The 27,831-nt window shown below is 57.1% G+C and overlaps 1 protein-coding gene across 3 annotated transcripts; it reads right to left on the bottom strand.

Moving 5' to 3' along the window:
* Window positions 1–860: 860 nt before the first annotated feature.
* ABCA3 (ATP binding cassette subfamily A member 3) lies at window positions 861–27,342 on the bottom strand. Of its 3 annotated transcripts, none has more exons than XM_052680246.1 (31): window positions 27,269–27,342; window positions 22,846–22,938; window positions 20,663–20,927; window positions 18,726–18,853; window positions 18,435–18,600; window positions 17,129–17,388; window positions 16,413–16,529; window positions 15,732–15,852; window positions 15,012–15,185; window positions 14,144–14,325; window positions 12,850–12,996; window positions 12,104–12,233; window positions 11,593–11,747; window positions 11,123–11,278; window positions 10,609–10,819; window positions 10,141–10,291; window positions 9,418–9,516; window positions 8,615–8,807; window positions 7,484–7,787; window positions 6,923–7,196; window positions 6,243–6,447; window positions 5,920–6,139; window positions 5,546–5,704; window positions 4,801–4,973; window positions 4,470–4,604; window positions 4,156–4,350; window positions 3,408–3,595; window positions 3,140–3,310; window positions 2,853–3,040; window positions 2,697–2,770; window positions 861–2,328 (listed from the first exon to the last, which is right to left on the bottom strand). In XM_052680246.1, exons 2-31 carry the CDS (start codon window positions 22,897–22,899, stop codon window positions 2,197–2,199), a joined length of 5,127 nt encoding a protein of 1,708 aa, XP_052536206.1. In that variant the 5' UTR covers window positions 22,900–22,938; window positions 27,269–27,342; the 3' UTR covers window positions 861–2,196. The 3 variants fall into 3 exon arrangements, with proteins under 3 accessions (XP_052536206.1, XP_052536207.1, XP_052536208.1); XM_052680247.1 differs by lacking the exon at window positions 27,269–27,342 and adding an exon at window positions 24,286–24,526 and having other exon boundaries at window positions 22,846–22,936; XM_052680248.1 differs by lacking the exon at window positions 27,269–27,342 and adding an exon at window positions 24,293–24,526.
* Between the last annotated feature and the right edge of the window lie 489 nt (window positions 27,343–27,831).

The following is a 27,831-nucleotide window of genomic DNA, read 5'->3' as shown; positions in this document are numbered from 1 at the left end:
GGTTCGGATCGTCCCTCTGCAGCCGCCCCGTGGAGCTGGAGGTGCTGCTGCCGGGGGGCTGAGCGTCGCGGCCGGGAGCTGTGCAGGCTCTGCTATCTCGGCAGCTCTGTTATCTCTGCGGTCCTCACAGGGGTAAGGAAGTGGGAGGAGGGGGCCGGGAGCAGCCCTGCAACACAGCCTTCACGCGGGACAGCAGCTGCAGGGGCTGCACCCCACCAAGGGCCCCGGTGCAGCTTTGTCCGGGCTGAGTCCCTGTGCAGGAGCCCCAACAGGTCCTTCCCAGACCAAGCCACGCAGGGCAGGGAGCCGCTCAGTGAATGCAAAGAAAGCCAGAAAACACCCACTGGAAAAAAAGGAAAGCTTTATTCTTGTGGTGGGAACAACAACTGTACTGCAGCCTGGCACAGCAGCCACAGCACTTTCCCAGGCTTCCCAGATGGTGCTGCAGGAGGGGGATCACGACAGGTAGCAACAGCAGTGCTGCCTGCTGACGGTGTCCCAGTGCAAGCTGGTGCTACAGCAAAGAGAGGCCAGGATGCAGGATCAGTGGTACCCAGGGCAGCACCTCCCATAAGCCCACACAGCCCCCCTGCTCCTACTTTCCCACTGCTGCCCCTGTGCAAGGCAAAGCCCCAGCAGCCCTGCTGCATCCTGCCATTGCCCTGTACAGAGGGTCCCAGCCTTCCTGGTGGCCCTAGGAGAAAGCAGCATTGCTTTCCTTGCGCTGCTCTCCCACATCACCCCCCCCACAGCAGAGGGATGCTTGCAGAAAGCACAGTCGTTGTCCCAGGGGCTGTGCTCCCCTGCTGGCTGCTTGCTAATAACCACACAACCCCATGAAGATCCGGGGAAACTCTTAGTAACATGATGCACCATCATTATTTTTAAACAACATTAGGCAGAGGGGAAAAAAAAAAAAAAATGGAACAGGAAAGGATGATTCAGTTACAGGAACAGAACAAAAACCCAACCCAAAGGACACCCCGACCCGACAATGCAATCACAGGGAGGGAATCAGCACCCCCTGCCATAAATATTAATTCATTAAGTATGTGCAATTGTGTGTAGGACTATAGTGCAAATAGCTCTGCATTGATCACGGAGCAGCTGGAGGCAACTGCCCGCAGGTGACACAGGGACCAGTTAGAGACAGATGAGAATCAACCGACACATACAGAAAACAAACAAACAGAAAAGCAACGCAAACGCTGGGAGACGTCGAAAATAAATCCTGGGTGCTGCCTGTGGGCACTGCGCACAGCCAGGGCAGCGTGGGGTGGGGGAACAGGGAGCAATGTGGGCACGGGCTGTGCTGCAGTGCTGCAGAACACGCTGCAGGGCAGTGCTGTTGTTTAAACCTCTAGCGGAAGCAGTGCCGAGGCAGCAGGCTGCACCTCCAACCATCGCTGCCCACACACGGAGCCCCGGGCTGTGATTCATCCGTGCCAGGCGCTGCTCCATGAGCACAGCCTCTCCCAGCACAGCGGGGCTGCGCCAGGCTCCCTCTGCCCCTACTTTTGAGCAGTGGGGGCAAGAGGAGCTCCTGAGGTTCCCTTTTGTCACAGAGCCAGGCACGGTGGCACCGAGGGTTTTGGTGTCAAGGGAACAATCAGCATATGCTGCTTGTGCCAGCTTCCCTTCTTGCATCTCCATGCCATTAAGGCTGGGATGGGGGTTTTGCGTCCCCTCCCCCTGGCACAGTGCATCCCCATGAACCCAGCAACCATTCTGGATCTAAGCTATTGGACAGCATCCTGATAAACCACAAGCAAACCACCTCACAGAACACAACTCGACGTGCGCGTGGAGACCGCGGGAGCCGCTTCCCAGTGTGCGTGACGAGGGGCAGGATGGGGGGGCACGGGGACCTGAGGCTCCGGCACAGCCTGCAGCACCCACCAGCACCCAGCCACCCCTTCCCCTGCTTCGAGGGCTTTTCTTTTGGCCACAGATGCGGGTGGAAGTGGCAGACACACACACTCATTTACACGTGTGCGCGGGCAGCTGATGCACACAGAGCCCTGTGCTCCCCATCGCAGGAGGTTACGACTCCATCCTCTCCCCCCTCCCCAGTGAAAATTTTCTTACATTTATACATTATTTAAGACACACGCTGATATATAAATTACTGTCTCTATATATACTATGTATAGGCGGCGGGGCCAGTCCATGAAGGAGGACGGGAAGGGCTCTTGCTCATTTCCCTCTGTCCTCTGTGTAGTGTTGGAAGCGAGTGAAGCTCATGAAGACTTGCTCCAGGGATATCTGGCTAACCGAATAGTCTTCTAAGCGATACTTCTCTTTGGCTTTCTCCAAGGCCCCAAAGACCTGCAGGGAATGGCACAGCAGCATCAGTTACTGTCAGGTACCCCCAGCATAGGAGACCCCCAGCTTTCCCCATGGAGACCACGGGGCAGGGTGTCCAACTCCATTAAGAACCACACGTCCCCTGGGCTGGGGTCCAGCAGGGAACAGCAAGGCTCAGACACTGCAGGCTCAGGTGGCTCTGAGCCCACCCAGAACCAGCGCTGTGCTTCCCAGGAGGGAGATACGGGTTGGGAAGGATGCAACAAGCAAACACAGCCCTTCCATCACCACTGAGCCTTTGGGATGTGCTTGTGCAAAGTGGCCACTCCCCCTCCTCCCCTCCCTTCTCTTCCCATGTATCTCTTCCCATGTGCTCCAGCATCCCTTACCTGCGCCCAGCTGAGGTTCTTGTTGGTCAAGTGGTAGTGCACCATGCCCTGGTGCTCGTGCTTCAGGACACTGCCTGCGAGAGACCAGCAGAGAGAGGCTGTGAGCTGTGAAATGGGGGAAGCTCACGTACACACCCTGCCTAGCAGCTCAAGTACCTGGGAAAGTCTTCTCCACGAAGGCCTTGAAGGCCTGCAGCTCGCCCTCCTCATCAGTCCGCGTTTTGGCCAGCAAGGTGTAGCCACTGCCAAACTTGCTCTTCAGGTGCTGAGGGCTGCCCAGACACTTGAACTGCCCGTTCACCATGATGGCCAGCCGCGTGCACAGCGCCTCGCACTCCTCCATGCTGTGGGATGGGAGGGAATTGCTGAGCGGGGGGTGGGGGCAGCAGGACCCCCAGCTCCGCCTGACCAGCTGCGGGGCTGGGCACTGCTGGGACACTCACCTGTGGGAGGTGAAGATGATGGATTTGCCACACTCCCGTGTCCGAGTCACCGCATCCCAGAGCAGACGCCGGGCCACGGGGTCCATACCAGTGGAGGGCTCATCCAGGAAGATGACGGGGGGGCCACCAATAAGGGCAATGCCAGCGCTCAGCTTCCGCTTGTTACCACCGCTGTGGGGGAGAGAGGGGAGCACTGAGCACAGGAAAGCCAGGCACGGCAGAATCCCCCAGCCGGGGGGAGCTTTCGCCCCCTGGAGCCTCGTCTCACCTGTAGGTCCTGACAAGCTTGTCGGCGTGGGGCTCCAGCAGCAGCCCCCTCAGCATGTTCTCCACGCAGCTGCCGATGTAACGCTCAGGGATGCCCCGCAGCCTGGCATACATGCTGAGCGTCTCACGGCCCGTCATGTGCTCCAGCAGGGCATCAAACTGAGGGCAGTAGCCGATCCGCTGCTGCACCTGGGGGCACGAAGAAGCTGAGGGGTTGGCTCAGCTGCAGCTCTGCACTGGGAGAGGCCCTGGCACCCACGGAGCTTTGCTACAAGGCTCAATATCACAGGGTGCCTAGGGCTGGCAGAGATGCGTGCATCCAGGGATTGAATCAAAACCCTGATCCGTGCTCAGGGTGGGTCAGTTTGTGACTCATCTCTGGCCTTGCAATTGCCTGGGCAATTCTCAGCTGTCAGAGGTCTGGAAATCTCACTTGCCACCATCTAACTGCACTAAATCACATTTTCCACATAGCCATTTAGAGAGCTAAACAGTTTTAACGAAGCCTTTGCCACCCTCAGAAGGTTTGTGAGGTTTCCCCTCATTTCATATCTGCTAGTCTTTTCTCCACAGGACTGCTTTCAAGTGACCAGATTAACAGGGAAAGCTGGACCAGATCAGACCACCACATCCCAGGTGCACCACACTGCCCCTGGCACCCACAGCCGTGCCCTCCCCAGGGGCACTCACAAGGGGCTCAGCCCAGGCAGACGTAGGACACAATGCGCTGCCCCTGCAGCCCTCAGTACCTTCTTGATGTTGGCCAGAATGCTGTGGCCATCCACGAAGGCATCCCCCGACGTGATGCTCTCATCACCCGTCAGCATCTTGAATGTAGTGGTTTTGCCTGCTCCGTTGAAGCCAAGAAGACCAAAGCATTCCCCTTTGCTGACTGCCAAAGAGATCCTGTCCACCGCCAGCAGGGATTCCCGGCTGTCATAGACCTGGGGATGGCAAGGTGTGAGCATGCTGGTCACGTCACATGCAAGGCATCTGAGGGCACAGCAAGGCCAGCAGGCCGTGCTCACAGCACGGTGCTCCAGAAGGGCCACGTGCTCCTCACCTTAGTGAGCTCCTTGATGACCAGAGGGCTGCTCAGTGATGACAGCAGCTCTGGTGGTGACTCCAAAACCTTTTTCCTCTCGTCTGCCACATCCCGGTCCTCAGGCAACACAGACACACTGTTCAGCAGTGCCACCTGAACACAGGGCGGAAAACCACTGTCACCTTGCTGCTGTGGGATCAGCAGCTTTGCCCAGACAGGCACTCCCAGCTCACGCAGGAGCCACTTGCTCCATCAGCCCTCTCTCGATAGGGACAACACGCCTCTCTGCCCTCCCGCAGGCTCCACAGGACCTGCACCACGTTGCTGCCTCCCACAAACTTCAGCTCACCCATTTCCGCCGCCTGCAGATGCCACAGACCAAAGTTTTCAGTCTCCAGAGAAGGTTTGTCTCAATGAGGAAGAGGAGGAAGAGGAAGGAGAAACCCTGGACGGTCAAGGAGGTCAGATATCGCCCGATCCCAGGCGACTCCCAGGAAAAGTAGTTCACCTGATAGCTGATATCTGGGTTGGAACAAAGTCAAATCAATCTCTACTCCAGGAAGAAAAGTTTCAGAGAAAGCTGGGAGTTCTGCCAGCCTCAGCTCCACCCCAGCCCACACTGGGATCCCTGCCCACAGCTCTTTCCAGCACTTCTCCCTAGAGGAATCAGCTCCTGACCCCAAGAAGATGCTCACTGAAGGCACACAGAGGAGACAGGAGATCTATCAGGACCACGACTGGGTTGCCTTGGGAGCTCTATGAAACCTTCCTTATTTTACATTTTCCTCCAAATCAGTAGTAAGAAAAAAGATTCCTTAACTAGATTGCTGTCACTATCAAATGCTCCTTCTGCTTTAAAATGTCACTGGAATTACTGCCCAGGCTGGGTTAAAGGCCCCGTGACACCACAGCCACCTGTTCAGGTGAGCATCTCCTCCCCAGGCACTGGTAGGGAATGCCAAACCCCCAGCCCTGCTGGTCCCACACCAGCCTTTTCAACACTCCCAGCCCCCTGCCCACCCCACAGGGAGCCCAGTGTGGCTGCAGATGAGGAGGAGGGAAGGGCAGCAGGGGCAGGCGATGGGGGGACTCACTGAATGCCTTGCATATGAAGATGGCTTCAACAGAAGAGGTGCAGAACTGAATGAACTCATAGTTCTGGTAGAAGTCACTGATGCACTGACCCAAGCAGTAATTGGGTAAGGTGAGAAAGATTTTATCCAGAGTTCTGGAGAGGTCCACCAAACCTAACTCTGAAAGAGGATCAACAGATTGGATTTAGAGAAAGACTCTGATATATCTCAGAAAGAGAACCAACACATTTTATCATGTTTAATTGGAGAGAAGGGGCTGTTTAGGTTTTTCTGGTGCATGGGACAGCCCCAGGATCTAAGTGTGACAGAGTCCTCTCAGGGGCTGTGTCTTCTTTGTGGTGACAGGGTGCAGGGCTGGGCAGGGACTGACCCACCTGGGATGCTCATGATGGTGACAGCAAGGAAGGTGGCTGTGCCCGAGAGGATGTTGAAGATGGTGAGACGGGTGTAGGCTGTGGCTGCCACTGAGAAGAAGAAGCTGAGGAGGTACATAAGGGGGATGATGGCCCAGCCATAAAGGAGGAAGATCAACATCACATCGACGAGGTGGCTGTCTTGGGTGAAGGCTTGCACATCAAACGCTTGGAATATCACCTGGGGTGCAGCAACGTGAGGAGAGAGCACGTTTGTCTCGAGAGCAAATGATGCCACCCCAGCTCCTGTGACAGGAGGGATGAGGCTGTCAGAGGTGACTTACCAGCATCAGAGCACACGGAATGAGGAAGTTGATGATGTCCCAGAGCAGGGCTGACAGCCAGAAGTTGACCACGTAGACGCCGCTGACAAACTGGACGTGCTTGGCCTTGATGGCCCGCTCACTGACCAGCAGGAGAGCAAAGGTGCTGGCGAGCGAGGCCATGCCGTACAGCAAGTTGATGGCGATGGCAAACCCGGTCTGGCCTCTGCAGGGGAGCAGCAGCAGCGGTTAGAACAGCAACAGCATGACAGACCGACGCTGAGGCTACGTGAGGGACAACACAGCTGCACTGCCCCAGCACACCACTGCCAGGCCCCACGCATCATCCCTCTGGAAGACATGATGCCCAGGCCCTGGCTCCATGGGCTGCACAGCCACACAGCTCCTCTGCAGTCCAGCAGCCGAGCTCTGCAGGGAAAGGGTCCCCAGCCACAGGCTGCGAGCTTCTAAAGGGGAACCTCCAACCACTGAGTTGTGTGTGTTGAGCTACAGGCTGCCAGGCTTAAGGCAGGTCAGTCAGCCACACAGCTTTGCTACCCTGCCTCCAGAGCGCAATCACAGCCACGCTGAGGTCTGAGAAACTCTTGTCTGAGTCTTCTGCCAGCACAATCAAGCCAACGTGTGCCAAACGCATGCTGTGAGCCCTAGCAGGAACGCAAGCACCAGGCAAACAGACTTACTCCATGAGTTGGTCCTTGGCCTTCTCGGTGATGTTGCGGGGCTGAGGGTAGTTGGTGACTGTGATGGAAGCGTTGGGGCCCATCAGCACCCTGAAGACAGCGTTGTCAGCCAACATGAGGGCGGTGGCTGGAGAGTGGTAGGCCTGGTTGTTGAACAGTGCAGTGACCACCGTGTGGTTGTCAACTCCTTCGAAGGAGGCAGCGGCGATGTAGTGCTCATTGAAGGCCCCCCCCTCCTCGGATGCTCTTGAGATGAGGTACTCCTCCAGGCCACCTGCAGAACACCGCTGCTGTTACAAGGGGACTCCAGGCAAAAGGAAGGCGATTGAGGCCAACTGGAGAAAACCCCAGCAGCGCCGACCCTTGTTGCCCACCCTGCCCTAATGGTGGCCACAAACACAGTGCTACAGAGAACACAGGTCTGCCCAGGGGACGAGGGGCAGGAGCCAGCTGCAGTACCCCCCCGTGCAGGACATGATACCATAGGATATGCCAAACGGGATCCAGCCCTGGCAGGAAGAGCCCCCACTAAGCATCACCCAGTGCTCTGCAAAGCCTCACCCGGCACCTCCAGTGGTGACTGATGCTGGGCATCCAGCAGCTCCACGAACTGCTCTGCCAGCTTCTGCGGCAGCCCTGAGGCGGTGGGGACGGAGAAAGGCACGATGGTCTGCCCATAGGGCTCCAGGGTCAGCCTCAGCATGGAGGAGTCCCTGGGCCCAGGGAAGGTCTTGGCCACGATGAGGGCGAAGGCAGTGAAGATGAGAGGCACGAGGAACTGCGCTGCCACCATCTTCCAGTTGCGCCAGCTGTACATGGCTCGCTTCATGAACATGGCGTAGAACTGCTGGCAGCACAGGTAGAACTGGGAAGGGAGAAGCCAGGTCAGAGCCTGCCCTGCCACCACGGGCAGCCATCGTCCTGCATGGAGGGTGTGAGTCCAAAGCCCCCTCCCTGTCCCTTCCTCTTCCATCAGTCCACAGCCTGCCCCACCACCTGCTTGCAGCAAAGCAGTGAGCAGGATAGTTGCTTGATTCAGTGCAGCAGGTCAGCTGCCCAAAATCCATAGCTTCCCAATGGGAAGCAGGCACTTTGGGGGCTAAGGTGCTAAATACCAGCTTCGGACAGGACCTTTACCTCTGCTCGAAGCTCAGCACTGGAGGTTCACAAATGGAGTTGGTGCAGCACAGCAACATGTCAAAGCGGCCAGGCTGAGACACCCGGCCCATGCAAGCAAGCACCTTCTTTGCTTTTTAAACCACAAACATCTTTCTGACTTTCTGGTTGTAGATATGCCCTTGAGAAGGACAAGGCAACTTATCACAGGCGTGAGGCAGCAGGCCGTGAAGGGCCCAGCGAGGGAAGGAAGATTGTTTTTCTCATCTCCCCGCTGGAAATGCCAAGGGATTTAGCAATAGCAGGTGATAAATGAGCAGGAATCATCTGGATATCTTCAAAACAAGGCATCTCTACAGTGAAGAATTAACATAAAAAGGATAGCAGAGACCCACCCCAGCAACCAACCCCAAGCAACTCTTGAAACAATGTGCACTGAAGTTTCAGAGTTCACTTCTACATTCACAACTCCCAAATTACACAGGGTCAGACTGGCCACAGGCAGCCTCTGTACGGTAAAACCAGTGCAGAGGTCCCACAGGTGCTATTCCTGTGGCACTGACACCCCGCACTCACCCCAGTATTGAGCTTGATGCTGGAGCAGTCCTCTGTAATGAGTGCCCCGCTGTCATCTGTCATGTCTGTCATCCCACTCAGGCTGCTGGAGTCATCCATGGCCCAGTCGTTGGAGCGCCGCTCGTGCTGGTACTGCAGAGCAGGCAGCTGGATGGCCTGGATGTCCATGCTGGAGTCCACCAGCTTCCCAACCCTGTGCCAGGATGGAGAACAGATGGTGAGGCACCAACCCAGAGAGGATCAAGCTGGAGATCTCAAGAGACAAAACCCACACGTGCACACACAGCTCAAGTGCAGTTTGTGCCAGGTTGAGTTTTCAAACTTCCTTCTCTTCCCCAAGCAGCTGTTTTTCTCCCAGTCTGGGCATTAAGACATAGAACTCAGTAAAGGGCTTATGGGAGGAGAGTGCTGCCTGCATGAAGTTTCTTCCACAGTTGCAATTGTGGTTTGGCTTTTGTTCTTTTAATGTAATCAAAACTCATGTTCGTTTTTGCAGGGAAAAGGCGGAAGAGGAGCTTAGCGGGACTTCACGCTCAGATTTGGACTTCATGTTTCCAGTCACAGACCCCAGCCCAGCCCACACACTGCCCTGATCCCAGGCCCATACCCCTCATGAAAGCTCTCACAGAAAATGATTAAAGCACACGGGTTGTGCTGCCAGCCTTGAAGGCACCCTGAGCACCTGCTTCCAAGGACTGACCCTGAGATGGTGGTCCAGCTCCTCCCCACGTGCACACTGCTCCTCCCACCAGCTGGACCACAGCCCAGGTCCCTGCTGCCATCCAGGCCTGCCAGCTCCCCACCTCAGGAAGACTTCCTCCATGGTGGTGACCGAGGCCCCATAGCTGGCAATGCCCAGCTCCTCCCGCTTCAGCTCCAGCTCTGTGAATAGGGCCTCAAACCTGCAAGGATAAATGAGGTGTCAGGTTTTGCTGCTCGCTCTTTCTGCTGGCATAAGGCCAGCTCCACCAGGCAGAGCTCCCCAGAGCTGGGTGGAGACACCATCCACAATGATGTCTTAATGGACAGCAGATAAAGCTGCACAACGTGGCATCCTGTATCCTCAGGCCCCGGATTTCAGCCTAGTCAGAGGAGATAAGAGATCTTACGATGCTCTGGGTGCTGCTTCTGCAGCATTGAGCCCCCTCCTCCCCCCAGGAGCAGATTTCAGGCTCCATTTTCTGCTGCTGCTTTTGCACAGGTAGCCTCGGCCATCCTTGTTATACCACGCAATCCAGAGACTCAATGCTCCCAGCCTCCCACACCTCATTCCGTGCAGTCACTGCATGGCAGGCATGCTGGCGAGACATCAACACAGCAGCAGATTCAAGAGAGGACCATGGTGAGAGGAGGAACCAAAGCCACTTTCCCTGGACCAGCACTGCAGCTGTACCCTTGCATGTCCCCCTGCACCTTCCAAGACGTGGAGAGCAGCTCCATTCCCAGCTAGCCCATGATTACAGCAGCCAGGCCTCAGTGTGCACAGGGGGATCCATGCACAGAGGGAGGGCAGATGATGCTGTTACCTGTGAGTGCTCTCTTTGGGCAGGATGAAGGACAGCTCTGCCCCAGCATTGCTCTCCATGGTGGCGTTGGGCACGTACTGACAGATGAGGCGGGAGATCTCCCCCAGGTTACAGTACGGCTCCTTCACCATCACCATGTGGTATCCAGCCCCTGGGAAGAGGGGGGAAAGGAAGGTAAGTCACAGCACAGCCCAGGCCAGCCATGGCTCTGAGTTGCAGAGCACAGAGGGGCTGCTGAGCACCACAGGGCCTTGCTGGCTTTGCATGGGCTGCAGGGAACGCAAAGGACAGTGAGAAGGGCTGAAAGCAAGTACAAAGCAAAGCCTTTTGCAGCACCAGCCAGCTCTGAGCAACTAGCTATGCAGCCGTGAGGAGTGAGTGTGGGTTCCAGCCTCCAAACAGGCATAACAGCATGAAGGGGAGGGCAGGAACAAACACTCCAGCACAACCTGCCTGCTCCTTCCTTACCATATTTACGTTTGAGGAAGAGGGAGGAGCCGCAGCACTGCAGCTCGCCCTTGGCCATGATAGCTATGCGGTCCCCCAGCAGGTCAGCCTCATCCATGAAGTGTGTGGTCAGCAGGATGGTGCGGTTGCTCCTCTGCTGCTGGAGGAGGTCCCAGGTGGCCCTGCGAGAAGCTGGATCCATCCCCGACGTTGGCTCATCCAGCATCACCACCTGCACACCGGAGATGAGCGCTGGTCAAGAGAGGCACAGCAGTGCCAGAGATCTGCTCTGGATCCAGAAGCCCCGAGCTGCCAGTGTGCACGCAGTGGTCTTGTCTGGAGGAGTATCCAAGCAGCACAGCTGCTCCGGAGCTCTGGGGAACAGGGCTCAGCGCTGTCCCCTTTCACGGCAGTGCTCCTGCCTCCTCCTTGCTGCCACTTCACTGGCCCACAACAGGTAAGGGACAACCTCAGACAAGAGCCCCTGCTGGCCCCAAGAGAAGGATTCTCAGTGAATCCCACAACAGCTGCTTGCCTTGGAGTCCCCGATGAGGGCGATGCCAATGGACAGCTTGCGCTTCATGCCACCAGAGAGCGCCTTGGTCAGCGAGTGCCGCTTGTCCTCCAGGTTGAGGATCCGCAGGATGTGGTTGATCTCCTCGGGACACTTGGAGGCTGGGTATCCCTTCAGCTGCCACACGAAGGGAAGGAGGTTAAGCACAGTTGCAGTGGCAAACATCCCCAGCAAAGATCCTTCCCACCTCATCAGCCACTGGCTGCTGAACCCGACCACAGCCCCCACTCCACGCACCTTCCTGCATGCAGGCAGAAAGGCAAGGCAGTACAGAGATGGCCTCTGCCCACACTCTGAGCATCACCCCCAGCCTGCATGATGACAGACCTGTGAGCAGTGCGTGCTGCCACCCAGTGAGCCCCATGCTGCCCACCCACCCCAGCACCAGCTTTGCATGCACTGCCAGCCAGCGCCCCCAGCATTGCACTCACCCCTGCATAGAAGTAGAGGTGCTCCTCCACTGTCATGTTGTCGAAGAGCACGTCGTGCTGAGGACACAGCCCCAGGCTCCGGCGGATCAGGACCATGTCCTGTGAGATCTCATAGCCGTTGATGTACGCCTGCCCACTTGTTGGGGAGTACAGACCTGTGAGGAGCCACCCATGAGCTTGTGTTGCTCTGCCAGACAGGCTGCAGCAGTCAGCCAGGACACAGAAGTGTCAGACTGCCTGTGACCTGCACAGCCTCTGTCCTGGTGTCACCCTGGGGCTGATCGCTCAGCTCCCTCCATCTCCCCAGGCAGCAACACAGCTCCCAGCCATCCCCATCATAACTGCACCATCTCATCTGACAGCTCAGTGAGCCCAGGGTGCAGCAGGGAAGAACAAAACCCCTGTCCAGTTGAAGAGATGAGGCACAGCTCTGCTCCCCCAGGAATGCCACAAGCCCTGCCTGCAGGGCCCCAGCAGCTGACCCTGCCACATGGCAGCTCACAGCTCCTACCTGTGAGCATGGACAGAGTGGTGGTCTTCCCAGCACCGTTGTGTCCCAGCAGGACAGTGATCTGCCCTTCATACATGTTAACCGTCAAGTCCTTCACTGCCTCTTTTGTCTTGTTTCCCACTTTGAAGACCTGTGGAGATCACATTAACAAGTTGATGCTGTATTCACAGCGAGTGCTGTCAGATCTGCTCCCTCTGCACCTTCAGGCAGTGCAAGGCCATGACAATCACTGCGGTTGGCATTAGACAGTGTCACTGCAATCACTGCAGTGTCCAGCAGGCTCAGTGCAGATGTCACCCACTTGTGGTACCAAACTTCAGCCCACAGCTAAAAGATGCTAGCTCTGGGAAAGGTCCCTCCCCACACTACAGGGCCTGAGGAGCAGAGGGCAGCAAACATGGGTAAACTCCCTGCAGGTGGCAGCGTTCAGAAAACCAACCACACCATGCAGTGGGCAGTGCTGTTGTGTAGGTGAGCATGCACCATTCTAGGACTGCTCTTCCTGGACCACCGTGCTCCAGCACTGCAGGGTGAGGCTGCAGTTTGCCCACAGCCTTACACAGCAAGGATCAAGGCATGCTGCAAGCCCAGGGTGCTGCGAGGCTGCTTGAAAAACTGTAGCAGGAAAAGACCTGAGTTGTGCTCCTTGCAGAAGCTATGTGGCCAAGAGCTGCTCTAATGCAGAAATAGCACTGGGGGGCACAGGACCAACAGCTGCCCTAGTGCTTGTGCTGTGAAGGTAATACCTTGGAAAGGTGCTTGATTTTGATCCCTGACACGAGGTCAGCAGGCTCCTCCTCGATGTATTGGCTCTTCAGGGCTTTCTCAGGGTCCTCCTCCTCCTCCTTCTCTTTTCCAATGACAGTCCTGGGTTGCCCACACCAGTAGGAGGGCTGACAGAAGACAGAAAAAGCCTCAGGCACGGGCCCACACCAACCCATTTCCCACTGCTCTGCCACGCAGGTGCCCCACTGCAAGGCTGCTCTTCCTGGCCCATCAGATGCTGGGCAGTGCAGGCAGAGTAACCAGAGGGCAGAGCTGCACCTCCTGCCATCCCCTGGCTGCCTCTCCCTGTGACTTTTCCCTGTCTTCATTTCCACAGGAAAGGCCAATGGGGCAGCAAGAAATAAAATTGCTCAGGGAGAAGCATCTCACCCAGAAGAGCCTGAAGAGCAAATGCAACAAATAACCATTCCAAAAAAACCTTGCATCCTGTAACAGAAATGGGCGAGAGTCCAGCGCTGCAGTTTCACCCTTTTGGACCTGGCTTTCTAAGAACGAGGGCAACACAGCAACGTGCCCAGCACAGGGCAGCACTGAGCTGCAGCACGGTATGACAGCCTTCCAGCCCATGGGGGCTTTTGACAGCTGCATTCCTGCTTCACCAAGAGCTCTGCACAAGTCTAGCTACAGAAAGGGAGTTGAAACCATGGTGCAATAAGGAATTGAGAGAGAAGGAGGAAAAGCCTCCCAATGCTTACAGTCAGAAGCGTTGCTGTCACTGCGGCTCAGGGGATTCTGTCACACAACAGTGACAGGCTGAGGATGACACCAGACCTGGTGATGGCACCGGGCTGGCAGTGACAGCAGCACAGCTGATGGGTGATAGCAGGCAGCCATATCCCCCCCTGTGGCTGCTGGTGGTGGCTCGGGGCAGACCCAGCCAAACCTCACTGCTCAGGGCAATCCCAAGTGACCACCTGCTGACTCCCACCCCAGGCTTCTCTCCAGTGCAGGGTGTAGAAGCTAATGCTTTTCTCTCATGCTGGGGGCATGGAGACAATGTTAGTAACACCATGCGTGCAAAGAAGTGTCAGGACAAAGACTTAAAGCCAAGAAGACCTGCAAGATGTACGTCACAGTCAAAAAAGCTGACTAGATCATTCTTTTAATGAGGACACATAGCAAGCACCTCGAATCCTGGAAGCTGATAGTGCCACTGTTTCACTTTAGTCTGACCTGCTGCATAGGCAAAAAGCAGGGAACATCATCAAACCGTGCCATAAGCCCTGCTGGGAGGGGTGTGTAAGCAGTGCTCACCGTCAGGAAGAAGTACCAGGGCTGAGGCACGCCGTACTCTCCTGGGAAGACAGCCTCCACATACCAGGCCACCAGGCCATAGAGCACTGAATCCAGGAGCAGCATCCCCAGGACTTGTGCCAAGGTGAAGTTGTCATCCACGCTGACAGGTTTCATGAGGTCCCTCCACTGGATGCCAGTCCCTGCAGGGAACAGGATGCTGATCACCTCTGCTGAGGGAACTCATCCATCCCCAAGAGGAAGGAGCAGAGCAGAGTGCAATCCCAGGCTTGTAAGATAGCACTGCCTGCTCTAACTCACTGCTCCACAATGAAAGGCACACACGTGGCCTCACAGTATCCATTTCATACATGTAGAGAAAAAAAGAGGAGCAGAAGCGTACTAAAATCTCAAGGTTCCCACTCCATTCCTTACGCATCTTTCATCACAGCCCCTGCAATTGCCCTGGGAGAAACCATCTCATCTGCAGTCGCTGCCCCTCCACCCCTGCAGGCTCCTTTCAGTGACACTGCTCTGCAAAAACACTGCCTTTGTTGGAGCAAACAGCAAATTCTTATTGACATACAAATTAAAGAACAACAACAACAAAACAAAAAACCAACACGAACATTGGAAAGGAGGAAATGCAATTAATTAGCATCCTTTAGAAGAAAATTAGCTTTGCCATCAAAGTGTCTGGCAATAGCCCAGTCTTCATTTCATGACTGTCAGACGCATGGGTTCAGAGGGGCAGAGCCCTGGTGCTGCTCAGAGCTGCAAAGCACCCAGCAATCGCCTCTCCTGCTCTTGCTCCGTCTCTGCCAAACTTCCCTCTGCCCCCCACACTGCCCATCCAGACCCACCCTGGCAGAGAGGCTCCTGTGCTCACCTTTTCCTTCAAACATGCCTATGAGCTGTGCTCCCATGGCCATGGCCACGTTGGAGATGAGGCAGGATGCCAGCTTCTGGCTGTGGGACATCAGGTCGTAGCGAGGCGAGATGAAGAAGTAGGGGATGTAGGAGAAGAAGTACAGGAAGCCTCCAGCAGCAGCTGCGACATTTGCTGTGAGCACAGAGAAGAGCAGGAGGGGAAACATCAACCACACATTGGTGCTGTTGAGCATTTCTCACCAGCTTGCCACCCTTGGAGATCCAAGCTTTTGGAGGAGCTGTGGTTACAGGCGGATGATGACTCGCCCCAGCCCCACAGCAAGGCTGAAGTACCAACCCCACAGTCAGCATTGGAGGAGGCTCTCAGCCCAGCCCAACCCAGCACACCTTGGGGTCACAGCAGGTGAATGAGGCCCCAACACATGAGCTGACATGGCTTGAGAAGTGACAGTACACACATCTCCTGCCAAAGCATTGTGTGGAAAATGCAGCCAAAAAAAAAAACAACAAAAAGAAGGGCCCCCAGCTCTGCAGTCAAAGCAAGTTATTCCACACGCAGCAATCTCAAGCAGCTCTGGAGGGGGCCCTGCTTTGGATGCACCATTGACCTCCCAGTATCCCCAACACCCAAATCAATCCACAGTTTTATAGCACAGCTCCTGGGGATGGCATGGTTGGCAGACCCAGCCCTGCAAGGAGGCAAGCGGGGAGGACTCACCTCTGGAGAAGAAGGTGCTCACCATGAAGTTGAAGGAGATGGTGGAGATGGAGAAGATGGCGAGGAAGGTGAACACCAGCGTGGGGTCACTGCTAGTGAGCACAGCTCCTTGTTCACTCACCTAGAGAGAAAAAGCAGTTACCTCTGCAGCTGGCAAAGCTGGCCATGGCTGCAGGCACACAGGGGCATCCCATGCCTAATGGTTTCCATGGTTAAAGACAGATGTAGAGGCAGGTAGGAACACCCAGGCCCTCTTAGAACAGTCCAGAGGGAGGAAACAAGGGCTGTCCCCGTGCAGGGCTTATGAGGACACTGTGCTCTGCACCCAGAGAGCCACCTCGTGCTTCTTGTGCCACGGGTGCACAGCGAGGGTAGCCTGCATCCCCCGAGCATGTAGTGCTCAGCAGTGGGACAGGTCTGCTCCTCCAGTGGGGGAGGAACTGCTGGCAAAGGCAGCTTTGGGTGCAAGGTTGTCAATTCACACCCCTGAAGCTGAGAGAGACTCAAATGGGCTCTCAGGTACCCTCTGCAGTGCTCTGGCTCTGTCCACCCAACAGCTCCAGGCTCTGAGGCACACGTATGAGGCCTGAGTCACTGGTACAGACCAACCTGTGACAAAGGAGCCCCGCCGCCCTCGTGCCCCACCAGCACAGAGCTTCTGGCCTGAGGAAACACACTCACCTTGACACAGAAGAGCACGGTGACAAAGAACACAGACACCAGCAGGAAGAGGAAGAACATGAGGAACCAGGCGCTCCAGTGCAACCAGTTGCTGAGGCCCATCATGTGCATGTATTCCTGCAGGGAGGTCACACTGTCACCCATGGCTGCACTCGCATGACCCAGGCAGGGGGATGCAGGCACAGCAAGGGGAGGTGGAGACTCTCATTGGAGTGGTACTCAGGAGCTGAGCTGAACCCGAAGCACAGCAGGAGGGGCTGGCAGCAGAAGGGGCAGGACAGCCTGACCCTGCTGCAATGAGCACTGCATCAACTGAGCTCCCTGCTGCCCACATGCAGACACACACACAAACACGTACATAGCACAAAAACACGAGTTTCTAAATTTAAAAGGCCAAAGCCCTGTTTCCCACATGCTGAACTCCTGCACCGGCCAGAGCTGCTCCTTGCCAAGCTGCCCTTCAGCCTGCAGTCTGGCCAACTGCTCCTGGCAGCAGGATTAGCAACATTCCTCCAGGGCTTTGCTAACCCACTGCCAGCGTGCCTGCCCACCTCCATGTGCTGGCTGCAAAGCTGCAAAGCCAACGGGGATTCTGTCGTTGCCTGGCTCATTTAAGGGGTGAGCAGCTCAGCGTGCAAAGTACCTGCAGCAACAGCAGTGAGAGCTACTGGCCCCTGGCCCACCGCGCCACAGGAGGTGTGCAGCCCCAACATTACCTTCAGCTTCTTCTCCTTCTCGTGCACGACGGCACGGACGATGTTGAGCGAGGTGTAGGTGAAGCTGAGCATGAGCAGCAGTGGGAGCTGGTTCTGGATGGCGAGGACGAAGAGGTCGTTGACGTAGGACGGGTAGGGGAAGCGCTGCACCACCACGGTGACGTTCTCCAGCAGGCTGGGGGCAGAGCTGTTGGTGTGATACTGCATGATGGCCCGATCCACGGCATGCTGCACCGCCAGGAAGCCCTCCCGGATGTAACCTGCGAGGCAACAAGACGGGGAATACAAACAGGCATTGTTCCTGGGGAGCAGAGAACAGCACGGCCCCTTTGGAAGAGAGGCAGCTGGTATGGGAGGGACTTCTGGGGAATTGGAGCAGGAAACGTTACAAGAGCTTGTAAGAAAAGCAAAACCAACACAGCTATCGTGGCACCACCACTCCAGAGCAACTGAAATCTTCATTTAAAGGCAGGGGGCAGAAAACCTCAACATAAACTGCAACCTTTCTGCACGCGTGCTTTTGTTTTCCTAAGGACAGAGGTTCTTGGTCATCATCAGTCACCAACACTGCCACTGAGCTCAGCTCACACGTGGTCCTTTTTTGGGATGTATTTTGGTGAGGGGGAATATAGCCCATTGCTGACACATTTGGCTTAAACGTTTTGTGCATTAACAAACAATAAAATCTTTCACTGCTTTTTAACTGCTCTGCTTTTATTTGGGATTTCTGCCACTTAAAATGAAGCTCAGACTCTGTTTAGAAAGCCTCAGATGAGTGTTTTAAGAGGTGGTTGCTTAAAATGAACTGGACAGATAAGGAAAAGGTGAGAATAGGTAATCACTAACAATGTTTTTTATTAACTAATTTGCTAAACAAATATTGTAATGAGGGAATTGACCTCAGCTTCTGGTCACCCCACCCTGCAAAATATTTGAACTAGGAGATACGGTCCTATCGTTCTCAAGTCTATTCACACTGATGAGTGAGTCTGCCTGCTCTCTCAATCCTTTTCTTGATGTCACTGTGGAGCCAGAAGGAAAACTGGGAGAAATACCCCCTTTGCAGCCACAGAGGAAGCTCCCAGGATTGAGAGCAGGGCTCTCCTGGAACCAGTGCCAGTTCCTGCAAGGCCCTGCTGCCTCCCGCTCAGTCTGAGGTTTGGCTTTTGTTAAAAAACTGTGCCCAAACCACAGAGCTGAAGTCTTTAAATAGCATGAGAACTCCTAGAGGGTTTGGGCTTTTACCATTCAAAAAGCATTCAAACAGAGAGAAGAGCAGCATCCCAATGCCTCCCGACAGCCCTACCCGGCGTTCCGCCATCCGCAAACTTGGCCTCGCGGGGCCCAGGCAGCTGGAAGAGTGGGAAGAGGTAGCTGGTGTGCCAGTCCCGGTCCAGGTTGGGGTTCAGCCCCGTCTGCTCACTCCGTGGGGCGTTCCTGGGGCTGTACTTGAAGCGCAGCTCATAGTCCACCTGCAGGGAGAACAGCGACGGCCGCGTCAGGCTGACCACAAAGGCACAAACCTGGGTTACGCTCCCGGAGCGGCTGCTGTTGAGCTGCTGGGAGGGCTGCAGGCAGAGCACCCTGAGCTGCTCACCTGGAGGGGCAGCGGGTCTGCGCTGCTGCTGAAGTGGTGTTTGAAGATGACGGCAGCCAGCACGCTGCCCGAGCGGTTGTCCCGTCGGACGTAATCCTCAAACTCTCGCTCCGAGGCGAAGCCCTGGGCTGTGGGGCAGGAAAGTTGTGAGCAGGGTGCGTGTGGGCACAGAGCAAAGCGGTGCTGAGCTCCCAGCTGCGATGCTGGGCAGGAGGGAGGCACCCCAGGCACAGCTGGAATGTCCCAAATGTGCGAGGTGGGGAATCCGTGCGGGACGCAGCCCTGCCATCCCCAGGGGCAGAACCAGAGTCCTTAGAGCTGGAAGGGACCTTTAGAGACCATCTAGCTCAACTCCCTGCAATGCACAGGGACACCACAGCTGGATCAGGATGCCCAGGTCTTGATCCAGCCTGGTCTTGAAGGTATCCAGGGACTGGGCATCAACCACATCATGGGGCAATCTGTTCCCGTCCACCACCACCCTCACTGCAAAAGACCTTTTCCTCGCAACCAACTTAAATCTCCCCTCTTTAAGCTTGAAACCATATCCTCTTATTCTATCACCACACATCCTGATAAAGAGTCTGTCCCCTTCTTTCCTGTAGCTCCCCTTTAGATACTGACAGGGGGCTCTCCAGCCCTCACAGACTTCTCTTCTCCATCTGCACATCCCCAGCTCTCAGCCTGTCCCATAGGAGAGGTGTTCCATCCCTTGCATCGTTTCTGTGGCTTTTTTCTGGATGCACTCCAACAGCTCTGTGTCTCTCCTGTACTGAGCACTCCCCATCTGGCTGCAGTGCTCCAGGTGAGGTCTCACAGCACAGATCAGAGGGGCAGATCCCCTCCCTCGCCCTGCTGGCCACAATGCAGCCCAGGATTCGGTTGGCTGCCCAGGCTTTGAGGGCACATTGCTGGCTCGTGTTCAGCTGCCACCCACCAGGACCCCCAGGCCTTTCTCAGCAGGGCTGTGCTCGATCCTTTCACCCACCAGCTTGTATTGGTAGCGAGGGCTGCCTCAATCCAGGTGCAGATATTGCAATTGGATAAGTTGAACCTCACGAGGTTCACCTGAGCTCACTGCTCAGCCTGTCTGGGTCTCTCTGGATGGCACCCCATCCCTCAGGTGTGTTGACCAGGTCCCACAGCCTGCTGTTGGATTTCTTTTCACATTATCTTCAGTTTGAAACATGAAGTGCTAAAATGTTCTGGGCAAGGAAATTTCCGAATGCTTCATTGTGAGGAAGTGACAGCCACTTTCAACTATTTTAAGGCCATAATTTTCTAGATAGGAACTGTAACAAGATGTGACAAAAATCAGAGCTGTAGTTTTCGTGAAACAAAAATAAAACCGTTGCCTTGACATTTTGACAAAACTGATGCATCCTTGGAAAAGAGCATCTGCACCACCAGCAGACAGCGGTAGGACAGGGAAATGATTTTAAACTAAAAGAGGGAAGATTTAGGCAAGATGTGAAGAGGAAATCCTTCACTCAGAGAGCAGGGAGGCGCTGGCACTGCTGCCCAGAGCTGTGGGTGCTCATCCCTGGAGGCGCCCATGGCCACAGATGGGCCTTGGGCAGCTGAGCTGGGGGCACAGCCCACGGCAGGGCTGGGGGGGCCCTTCCAACCCAACCGTTCTGCAGTCCTCTGATGCATCCACATAAAAATTAATTACAGAATTTCCAGCCAACCCACCCATTCCCAGGATGGAAGACGGATTGATGAGGCATAAATGAATCCCGTTTGGATGCCCTTTGTCCAAACCTCGTTTTGCTTTACCCAGATTCTCCCTGTAAGACCAGGCCGCTGGGCACAGCTCTGTTTTGGGCACCTCAGCCCAGCTGGCAAGTTCAGCCCTCAGAGCGCTGCCGCCGCCCCGGCACTCAGACCCCAAAAGCATCAGCACCCCCTGAGCACCTCTGCACAGCTCTGCTCACCTCGGATGCTGATGGGCAAAGCTCTCTCCACAGCTCTGGCGACGCTCTGCACGGCGCTGCTGTTGGAGGGGACGTACGCCAGCTCCCAGGGGTTGCTGGAGTGTCGTCGGTAGAAGAAGCCTGGCAGGTCATCCACGGACAGGGACGGGTAGATGGTGGCGTTGGGGTGGCTGACGGAGTGCACGCGGTGCCTCAGAGCAATCAGGATGGCAGCAAACAGCAGCGGCAGGCAGATCTCTATGATGGTGACCAAAATCTGACGTTTCTGAGGGGAAGCCGAGAGGGAGGGGTGGAAATAAATGTCAACGTTGGAAGAAGGGAAAGGGGATCCCCAAAATCACCCTGCGCCTCAGAACGCTTCTTGAATCTGAAGCTCAGTTTGGGGCAGCCAGTCCGCAGCAGCACCCTTCTAACCCAACTACTCTGTGATTCTACGGCTGTGCCCCATTCCTTGGCCCCCAGCCCCCACAGGAGCTGCCTCCCAGACACTGCAAGCTTTCCACTATCTGCTATATTGCTCAGCCCGTGTGTTAAATAGCGTTTTAAGTGGGCTTTTCCATGGCTGCTGGCAGACAGCAGCCCCGTGGGGGATGGAGGTGGCTGCCATGCTGTGCCCCTCCATGGGCAGCAGATCCCATTTGGCCCAAACACCAGAGGGGAAATGGGACACTGGGTGGAGCTGCACCCCCTGTGCTTCCTCCTGCAGCACGAGCTGCCAGCACCCCAGCTAATACACCTCACCCAGCCTCAACCACTGCAGCTACAGCTCCTGAGGTTTCTCCACACATGCCCAAGGCCAGAGAGCCTCAGTGGGAACCTGGCACTGTGCATGCTGGCAGAAGCAGCAAGTGCTCCAAGTGCTCCTGCTCAGACAGCAGCAAGGGGCACTGCAGCCTCTTTCTGCCACAGCTGGGACAAGAAGGGCACAAGCAGCACCAAAGAGGTTATCTTCCCAACGTGGCCACCTCCGCAGCTTGCTGTGTCTCCTCCCTGCCTCCACTCCAAAGCTGTGCTCCAAGGCTGCTCCTTCAGATCTGCCAACACCAACCCCTGACTGGTGCTGCACATTAGCTCAGAACCTCACAGGCTCTGTACGGAGTGGAGAAAGGTTTTGTTTTTCAGATGGGAGGAAAACAGTGAGCAAGCTGGGCATTCAGCTCCTCGGCCATCACCTCCAGCTGGTCCCAAGGGGATCAGTGACCACTGGGCACCATGTCAGAGAGAGGGGCACAGCCCCAAGTAGGAGCACAGGGTCAAGCCCAGCACCGCAGCAGGGCTGGCAGGAAAAGGAGTGTTCCAAAGGCCACGCTCATAAAAGCGAGCATTGCAGATGTCTGATGGTTTTATAACGCAGCTCTTGCAAACCAGCTGCCTTCTGCTGATTTACAACCAAATTAACCCTCTAATAGCCCCTTGGACTGCCTCCAGAACAACTGCCTGACTCTGTGAACTCAGCAGCTAGCACACATTTACCAGCATAGCCTGGTGCTACTGCACAAGTCACTCAAACTGCAGTGCTTCAGAGGCACTGGGGACACTCATCCATAATCATACCCCTGACAGCTCTGAGCAAGGCGTTTCCTCACCCCTGGGCCCAGCACCCAGCTTCACAGCACAGCTGACAGCTGTGGAGCTCCATGCCTTCACCAGGAGCACATCTTCTGCCAAAGGCTGAGCATCCAGGAGTCCACAGCCCCTTCGTGGCACTGGGGGAGGCCAGCTCCTGGGCAGCGAGCCCTAAGCTCCCTAAGCCCCTTAAGCAACCAGCTGCCATGCACAAAGCTGGGATGGGAGTAGATGCCAGGACAGTATGGTTTAAAGCAGCCCACGCATCCCTAAAAGCTGCTTCTGAGGACAGCACAAACTAATCGAGAAAAACCAACCAGGTCACAGTAGGTTTACAGCAATCACCACCTCCAGAGGATGTCAGAGGGTTTGTGAGACAGCTCAGAAAGCCACTGTCACACAGGAGGCCACGTGGGTTGTCCTGCCTGTGGGAAGTGAAGCTGCACCCAATAAAAGCGAGGGCAATGGTGAAGTGTGGAAGGGAGGGGATGGGGACAGAGCAGCAACGCCCGCTCATCCCTCCCTGACATGCAAGCACAGGAACCAGGATGCTCTGCAACCCCTGCTGAGTGACATTTGGTGGTGCCCAGGTGCCTGAATGCGCCGTGCCAGCCTACCTGCAGGATGTAGTTCTTCCAGAGAAGCAGCCCAAACTGCCTGAGAACAACCATCCTCCCATCGGACGGGGACCGCCGCCGCTCTGCAGGACTCTGTGGAGAGAAGAGAAGCAGTGACCAGGGTGCTGCAGACCTGAGCTGCCTCCCCATCATGAGGCCCCACAGCCTGGCAAGCTGCTCAGCCCCAGGCTCACTGCTTGGAGAGGGTGGGGCAGAGGATGCTGCGCCCCACAGATTTCACCTGCACCCCTGCAGCAAGGCAGGAGCAACAACACGAAACCCCCAGTGATGGCATGAGCAAAGCAGCCACCTCAGTGCATCCAGGAACATCCCATGCCCCCGCAGCCAGGAGGGCGGCTCTCCCCATTCCCAGCCTGATGTTGCAACAGCTGGCTCAGCCCCACAAGAATGGAAAATAACTCCACTGTTCCCTCTGAAAGGGTCATTAAGAGCCCTCAAGGGCCAGAGGCGCCGTGGCTTCTGGTGCTGCCCAGTCCTGGCCCACAGGACCCTGAGCAGAGAGATACGCAGTGAGGGAGCTGCTGGTTGGAAACACAATCTGTGAGCACTGAGATGTTGTGGTCACAGCCCGGACACACATGGGACACTGCAGCCACCACGCAGACTGTGACACTGCAGTGGGCACAGCAGGAGACAGCAAGAACGCTCCTGCCCCATAGCCTTGCCCCAGCACTTCCACTCACTGCTGGGGATAGCAGGGAAGCTGCTGTGTAGCCCTGGGACCCCCATCAGGCAGCTGCAGCCCCTGTAGGGGTCCTTTACCCAGTCACAGGCAAGGAGACGTGTTTATTACAGAGGGGGAGCATAGAAACACAACACCTGCCCTGACGAAGGCCATGAAACCTCTTGTAGCCCATTAATGTGGGGCTGGTTAAGATTTCAGGCAGCGCCTCTGCTTCCTGCATTGCGAAGGCTTCACAAGTGCTGGTTGTGCAATGCCAGCAGTGCTCTTCCCAAACAAACCCTCATGCCAGGTGAGAGGCAAGGGTGAGAAAAGGTCTGCGCCCCGCAGTGCTGCACCCCAGCCCTTCCCTTCCCTGGAGGAACCTGCAGCCCTCAGCCAGCCCTGAGCACTGAGGGGCTTCCCAAGGAAGTGCTCCTGCCCAGCTGTGCTGACCTCGTGCTGCAGGACAGAGGAAGAAGCACAGCCCTGCTCACAATCTTGGACTGTGCAACACACCAATCGTCTGCTGCACAGCCCTCAACCCACAGGTCTTTGTGGCAGGCAGCTGAATTCCCTTCAACTCATCGCACGCAGCAACTGGGACAAAGAAACGCGGACCACAAAGCTGAGGGCAAGAAACTCTCAAGTCAAACGCTGCCAGTGTGCAGCTGTGGCTGAGAGCAGCAAATCCCCTTCCCACAGCAGCACCCCACAGCCGTGCTGCACACACACACACACGCACACACATCACCTACCAGACACACAGCACAGGAGATGCTCAGCAGCACGTTTCCAGCTCTGTCAGCACGGTGTCAGCTCCCCAGACCCCACCTGCCCATGCTCGGATCTCGCAGCGCTGCTCGAGCAGAGGCAGCCAGGCAGCCAGCTTGCTTTCAGCAGATGCTGCACAAAAGCACGGCTTGCAAACACAAGGCCAGCGCTGCCACACGGCCTGCAGGTGCCAGGCAGAGGGAGCGAACCCTCCGCCGTGCCGCGGCAGAGGCAGCCCTGCCCACGGGAGGAGGGAGAGGTCCCTCCCAGCTCCGCAGCCCCACCACCAGTCAGCTGAGCAGCAGCGGCCAGCGGGAGAGAGGGAGGGAGGAGAGGCGGCTGCAGGCACGGCCCTACGATGGGGAGGAGGAGCAGGGCAGCACTGGGGCGCAGATCCTCACCTCCCATTGCCGGGCGACGCGCTCGGCTCCAGCCGTGCCGAAGCACGAGCTGTTCTGTGAGACCCACGGAGGTCTGGCTGCAGCCAGCGAGGGATGCCTGCGTGTCATGGAATCAAATCATAGAATGGCCTGGGTTGAAAAGGACCACAGTGCTCATCAGTTCCAGCCCCTGCTCTGTGTGCAGGTCACCAACCAGCAGCCCAGGCTGCCCAGAGCCACATCCAGCCTGGCCTTGAATGCCTGCAGGGATGGGGCATCCACAGCCTCCTTGGGCAACCTGTGCCAGTGCCTCACCACCCTCTGGGGGAAAAACTTCCTCCCTCCTAATATCCAACCTAAACCTCCCCTGCCTCACTTTAAAACCATTGCCCTTGTTCCATGTCACAACGTGCCATCAGCACAGCTCCAGCAGCTGGGTGCTGGGTGGGATCCGCGCAGCTCTGCAGGTAACACAATGAGCACCCGTGTGCCCAGCCTGCCCTCCACATCCAGCCCCTGAAGCATCCTCCTGCCCTGCCACACTCTTTACCATCCCCAATTCAAAGCCCAAATGCAACCTCTGAGCAAAACCCACCAGCCTTACGAGATGCAGAAGATTCCCACAGCAGCGAGCAGCAGCTGTGCTCGCGTGTCCTGTGCTGTGCAGTAAGCAAGAAAAAGCAGAAGAGGTCTGCTGCAGCAGCACAAAAGGCACCTCAGGTACCACCTCTTCCCAGCAGCAATAGGGAAGGAACAGCAAGGGGACTTTTCATCCTACACCATCTCATCTCCACAGGCCTCTGGTCCACACGTACCCTGGGAGAAGATCCCTCTGCCACAGGAAAGCATGGGACTCCCCCAGCCCTCTCCAGACCTTGACCCACGCAGCCAAGTATGTGGCTGCACCCCAAGCACAGCCAAGGAGCAGAAACCTCCATCCTGCACTTATCTGAAGGGCATCGGGAGCCAACTGGGGGGAACTGAGATCCTCCGTGCTCTGTTTCTGGGGCACAGCAGTGTGATGAAGGGCTGCAGCCCCCGACCTGCATCCCTCCTGGGGGTGTCACGGCTCCCAGGAAGCACCAGGCAGCTCTCAGTAACACCAACGCTGTGCAATATCAGCAAACTTCATTACACCCAGCATTTTTCCACCCTAACAAGTGCCCCAAGAAAATATCCTCTGAACCTTCCATTCAGCACAGAACAAAAGCAAGAAGCTCAGTCACAGCAGCAGCTCCTCTGACAGACATGAGTGTGAATCCCAGGTTTGGAGCACCCACAGGAATGGATTTTTCAACCTAAGCATACATCAACCTGAAGGGAAAACCTTTCTTTAGAAGGCGCTCCCTGGCCTAGAGCACAGTGCCCAAAGGATCACAGCACAGCTTTGGTTGGAAGGGATCCTGGAGATCATCTGCTTCCAACCCTGGGAAGGGGACACACAGCCAGTGTCTGTGAGAATCACAGAACAGCCTGGGCTGAAAAGGCCCACAATGTTCATCCAGTTCCAACCCCTGCTGTGTGCAGGTCGCCAACCAGCAGCCCAGGCTGCCCAGAGCCACATCCAGCCTGGCCTCGAATGCCTGCAGGGATGGGGCATCCACAGCCTCCTGGGCAACCTGTTCCAGCGCCTCACCACCCTCTGGAGGAAAAACTTCCTCCTAATATCCAACCTAAACCTCCCTGTCTCAGTTTAAAACCATTCTCCCTTGTCCTATCGACTGCCTCCACAGCAGGAAATAATCTCCATCCTCTGCCAATAACCCCTTTCTGCACGGGGTGCTGATGGATGCTGAGCACACAGGCGCAGCTCGGCTCCCCGAGCTCCGTGCTCGCAGCAGGGCACGGCCAGCAGCACCGGGCAAAGCCCACGTGTGCCCGCAGCCGGCGGTGATTTCAGAGCTCTCGCCGCATTTTTGCTCCTCCGACGCACCGTCACCATAGAAACTCAGCCTGGAAATGGCAGACGCGGCTTTTTTTAACCTTCCCCCGGCTCGGGGAGGGAGCATCCACGGAAGACGGGTGGCATCGGCCGCGTCCCCAGCGAGGTCTGTCCGGAGCCGGAGGTGATGCAGGAAGGGAGAGGCTCAGCGGGGAGCACCGAGCGGCTCCCGGCACAGCAGCGCAGGGCCGCGGCAGCCTCAGCCGCGACCGCTGAAGGAGACGCGACGAGCCACGCAGCGCTGAGCCAGCGGGCGGCCTGCAGCGCGGCCACGGAGCGCGGCGCACAGCCGGGAGCGCGGGGCCGGGAGCGCACCGCACCGCACCGCACCGCCGGGGCAGCGCAGCCGGAGCGGCCGGACGGCGGTGCGCGACGGGCGGCGCGGCAGCTTCGCACGGCCGAACCCCGCGCTCGGATCCCGCACCGCTCGGCCCCCCCGCCGGAGCCGACCGCACTCGGGCGATGCGGGACGCGGCTCCGGGAGCCGCCCGGTACCGAGCGCCGCCTCCCCGGAAGGCCGAGCTCCGCCCGAAGCCGGGCCGCGGAGCGCTGCGGGCTCGGACGCGGCGCGGAAGCGGCGGCGCGGGGTCCGCTCGGTCCGACCCGACCTGGCGCCCGTTCCCCGCATCCCGGCCCCGCACTCACCGGCCCCCGCCGAGCGGGCGGCTCCGGCCTCAGCGCCCCGCCGGCCCCGCCGCCATCCCGGGCACCGCCCCGCGCACGCGCGGCACCGCAGGGGGGGGGGGGGAGCCGCTGCGCGTGCGCGTGCGGGCGGTGCAGGGCGGGCGTCGGGCCGAGCGCGGTGCCGGGCTGCCCTTGGCTGCTCGGTGGCCCCGCGGACGCCCGCAGAGCGCGGCCGGCCCCGGCCTGTCGCCCTTCCCCGCTTAGCGGAGAAGCGATTCGTGCCGCTCGCCGTTCAGATCCGTCCCTGCGGCGGCTGCTGTGAGCTGAACGCCTTCGGCAATCGCCCCCGCTGCGGTGCTTTCAGATGGGGGTGGTTCTTGTGAGCGGCCCTGCCTGCCTGCAGGAAATAGAGGAAGAGACAAAACCGGGGCAGGGGTGAAGCTTTCTCACTAAGGGAGAAAGGAAAGCCGCAATATCAGCTTTAAAAATAGCCGTGACTCCATCACCACAACCAGCACCGGGGTGGGGGGGAAGACGTGTCCCCGGTCCCAGAGCAGAGCCACAGCTCTGGAGGGGTGTGGGAG

Source organism: Tympanuchus pallidicinctus, unplaced genomic scaffold (assembly GCF_026119805.1).
Source record: "Tympanuchus pallidicinctus isolate F22 unplaced genomic scaffold, pur_lepc_1.0 scaffold18, whole genome shotgun sequence".
Lineage (NCBI taxonomy): Eukaryota > Metazoa > Chordata > Aves > Galliformes > Phasianidae > Tympanuchus > Tympanuchus pallidicinctus.
Note: the sequence above shows the minus strand (reverse complement) of the source record. Positions and strands in the feature narration are given on the sequence as shown.